General features: G+C 41.4%; 1 protein-coding gene across 1 annotated transcript; it reads left to right on the plus strand.

Moving 5' to 3' along the window:
- Nucleotides 1-376: 376 nt before the first annotated feature.
- On the plus strand, nt 377-2,421 carry LOC311065639 (zinc-binding protein A33-like; the record flags this gene model as incomplete). The annotated part of the gene is made up of 2 exons (XM_084086082.1): nt 377-629; nt 1,424-2,421. The coding sequence occupies 2 exons, from the start codon at nt 377-379 to the stop codon at nt 2,419-2,421; spliced, it is 1,251 nt and encodes a 416-aa protein (XP_083942208.1).
- Nucleotides 2,422-3,464: the final 1,043 nt, after the last annotated feature.

The following is a 3,464-nucleotide window of genomic DNA, read 5'->3' on the forward strand; positions in this document are numbered from 1 at the left end:
CAAGTAAAACCACAGACGTTTCTACCAACATAAAGTTATTTTAAAGCAGTCTTAGTCTAATTGTAGCTTAATGAAATGAAATCAAAGGCACCACTCACTTCACATTGGGTGTGATTTTTTTTCTACATTTCCTGAAAAGCAACGTACAGTACACGGTTGCCAACGGAAACAAGGTGTGTACCCACTGTGGCTTCCTGTTTGCCTCTGTGGTTTTGATCAGTGGTGTAGTACTTTTTTTCCACTACCGGTTAAAAGGAGTCATAAAGAATGACACCGCCTACACATTTGATGCATTTCCGTATCGATAGAGAACACAGTCTGTTCTGCATTTCTTCTCTATTTTAGCGGCTAACTTCTCCAAAAGTTGTCTTAGGACATGGCTGCTAAAACTCCTAAAAAGCTCATCTTAGACGCTCTTAAGGATCTGGGCAGGTCTGAGCTGGAGGAATTCTGCAGCGTTTTGCTTGATCTCAAAGAAGAACCACGCATTCATAAATGTGACATGGAGGATAAGAGTAGAACACAGATTACCGATCAGTTAGTTGGAACTTTCACTGAGGACAGAGCCATGGAAGTAACACTGAAGATTATGAAAGAGATCGACTGCAACAATGTTACCAAGGATCTGGGTACGTTTTCATCTCAATAGAGGACTTTGTGTAGGCAGTGATGTTTGATTTGTTTGATTATAATTAAAATAATAGAGACATAGATTTGATATCATAGACACTATAGGACAGTGGTTCTCAAAGTGGGGTCCGGGGACCGCCAGGGATCCTTTGGGGGGTACCATGGGGTCCCCAGCTAAATGTATTAATACATCATCACAAACATTTTTAACCACTATATCCAGATTTTAATTTGGATATTTGAATCGGCTATTCAAAAATAGCAGATGGACAAGCTCACAGCACGCCACTTAGTGCCGTGCTGTGAGTTTTTACATCTGCTATAAAAAAAATCTTGAAAGCAGTGGAACATTTTGAATAATTTGGATTTTTTTTAAACCAATAGTACAGTGACTTATAAACACATACTGTAACATTATAACAGTGATTATAATGCATTATAACTATTACTAATGGATTACAACTATAATGATTATAACACATCATGATACTGGCCAAAAGAAAAATAGCAAAGTATCAATCATAAAAAAGTAAAGTTTGTGCGTGTCCAGCAATTATGAAGGATTATTTGACTTTATAAATCATTATACATTAGCCAATGTACAAGCTCACACTATCCTCCATCGCTGTGTTGTGGGCTTGTAGATCTGCTGCTATACTCTGCTATATCATGTTATTCTTCTCAGTTTTTATCTGTTTTGAAATGTATTTGTTGCAAATGTTTAAATAACTTCCAGGTATTATTCATATTTAGGCCGTTCTTTGTTTCTATGATTTTATCTTCCTTCCTACAGAACAAGCAGTCAACCTGAAGAACCAACTGGAGTCTGACCTCAAGTCTCTACAGGACGCCATGAACAAATACAAAGACTTTCAACAGACATACAACAAAGCGATTGAACACGACAAGAAGCAGGTGGTGACCACAGAGAAGCAGATCAGAGCAGAGATTGAAAAGCTCCACCAGTTCCTGAGAGACGAAGAGAAGACCAGACTGGAAGCTCTGGGGGAGGAAGAGAAGGAGAAGGCAGAGACTGTCAACAGAGAGATGGAGAACATCAAGAGGAAGATCTCGTCTCTCTCAGACAACATCTCTGCTGTAGAACAAGAGCTGCAGAAATCCATTCGTCAAAGAGTCCAGAGTCAATTGTCAGAACCACAGCTGGTGTCAGGAGTGACGATAGACGTGTCCAAACACCTGGGAAACCTGACCTACAAAGTCTGTGAGAAGGTGAAGGAGAAGGTCAAGTTCACTCCTGTCATTCTGGACCCAAACACAGCAAACCCCTGGCTATGTCTGTCTGAAGACCTGGCCAGTGTGAGACGTACGGACACAAAGCAGCAGCTTCCTGACAACCCAGAGAGGTTCACGAGGTACGCCAGTGTTCTGGGTTCAGAGGGTTTCTGTTCAGGAAAACACAGCTGGGAGGTGGAGGTGGGAAACCACCTTGACTGGGCCATAGGTTTGGTTAAAGAGTCTTTTGACAGGAAGGGAAAGATGGGTGTCACACCAGAACATGGAGTCTGGTGTTTAGATCTGACTGATGGGAAGTACAGCAATGGGTATGATGATAAACCCATCTCAGTCCAGAGGAATCCTCAGAGGATCAGAGTCCAGCTGGACTATGGTGGGGGAGAGGTCTCCTTCTACGACCCTGAAGACATGACTCAAATCTACACTCATAAACACACTTTCACTGAGAAACTCTATCCTTATGTGAATATTGGAGAAGCTACCATTGATATCAAAATCTGTCAAGTAGAGACATCTGTCTCTGGGATGTTACAGTGACGGCCGTAAGGTGTGTGCATGCGTGTGTGTGTGTGTGTGTGTGTGTGTGTGTGTGTGTGTGTGTGTGTGTGTGTGTGTGTGTGTGTGTGTGTGTGTGTGTGTGTGTGTGTGTGTGTGTGTGAGAGAGGGAGAGAGACCCCTCTGGTCCCTTAATTAGCATCTCGACATGTTTACCATGTCTCCATGTGTCTCACTTGGGCCCTGGTGTTGTAGGTAACACCATTCTTGGTGATCAAAGGAAAAGTGGTGACCATGCCGTGTCTCCAGGCGCTATATCCTGAAACACTAGCTAATTACCCTTCTCCTCAACACACAGTGCGCGCGCACACACACACACACACACACACACACACACACACACACACACACACACACACACACACACACACACACACACACACACACACACACACACACACACACACACACACACACACACACACACACACAGTGGTGGAAAGTAACTAAGTACATGTACTTAAGTACTGTACTCAAGTACAATGTTGAGGAATTTGTGCTTTACTTGAGTATTTTCAATTTTCAATACTTTTACTTCTACTCCACTACATATCAGAGGCAAATATTGTACTTTTACTCCACTACAATTATTTGAAAACTTTAGTTACTAGTTACTTTTCAGGTATAAATTATGATATTATAAAACATACATTAATTACTTTAGCCCTATTTTATACATAGGCTATTGGTGATCAAAGGAAACAATAGTCTTTATACATAGGCTATTTGAAAATAGCCGATCTACAAGCTCACAACGCGTCGCGCGCACACACACACACACACACACACACACACACACACACACACACACACACACACACACACACACACACACACACGTTCTCAATTTCTTTCTCACTTATTTGTCATTTCAAGTTTTTAAAATATTATTTTGAATTTAAACAATTCATAGAAGCAACAAAAATGTGGAAGAGGAACTTAGGAGGCTTCTGGGGGCAACGGTAAAAATATTAGTATTTTCCTCACATCTGCATACAGCTATTGGCCTTTAACCCTTGCATTGT

The sequence above is a fragment of the Gymnoscopelus microlampas genome (genome assembly GCF_963454915.1).
Source record: "Gymnoscopelus microlampas genome assembly, chromosome: 18".
NCBI lineage: Eukaryota > Metazoa > Chordata > Actinopteri > Myctophiformes > Myctophidae > Gymnoscopelus > Gymnoscopelus microlampas.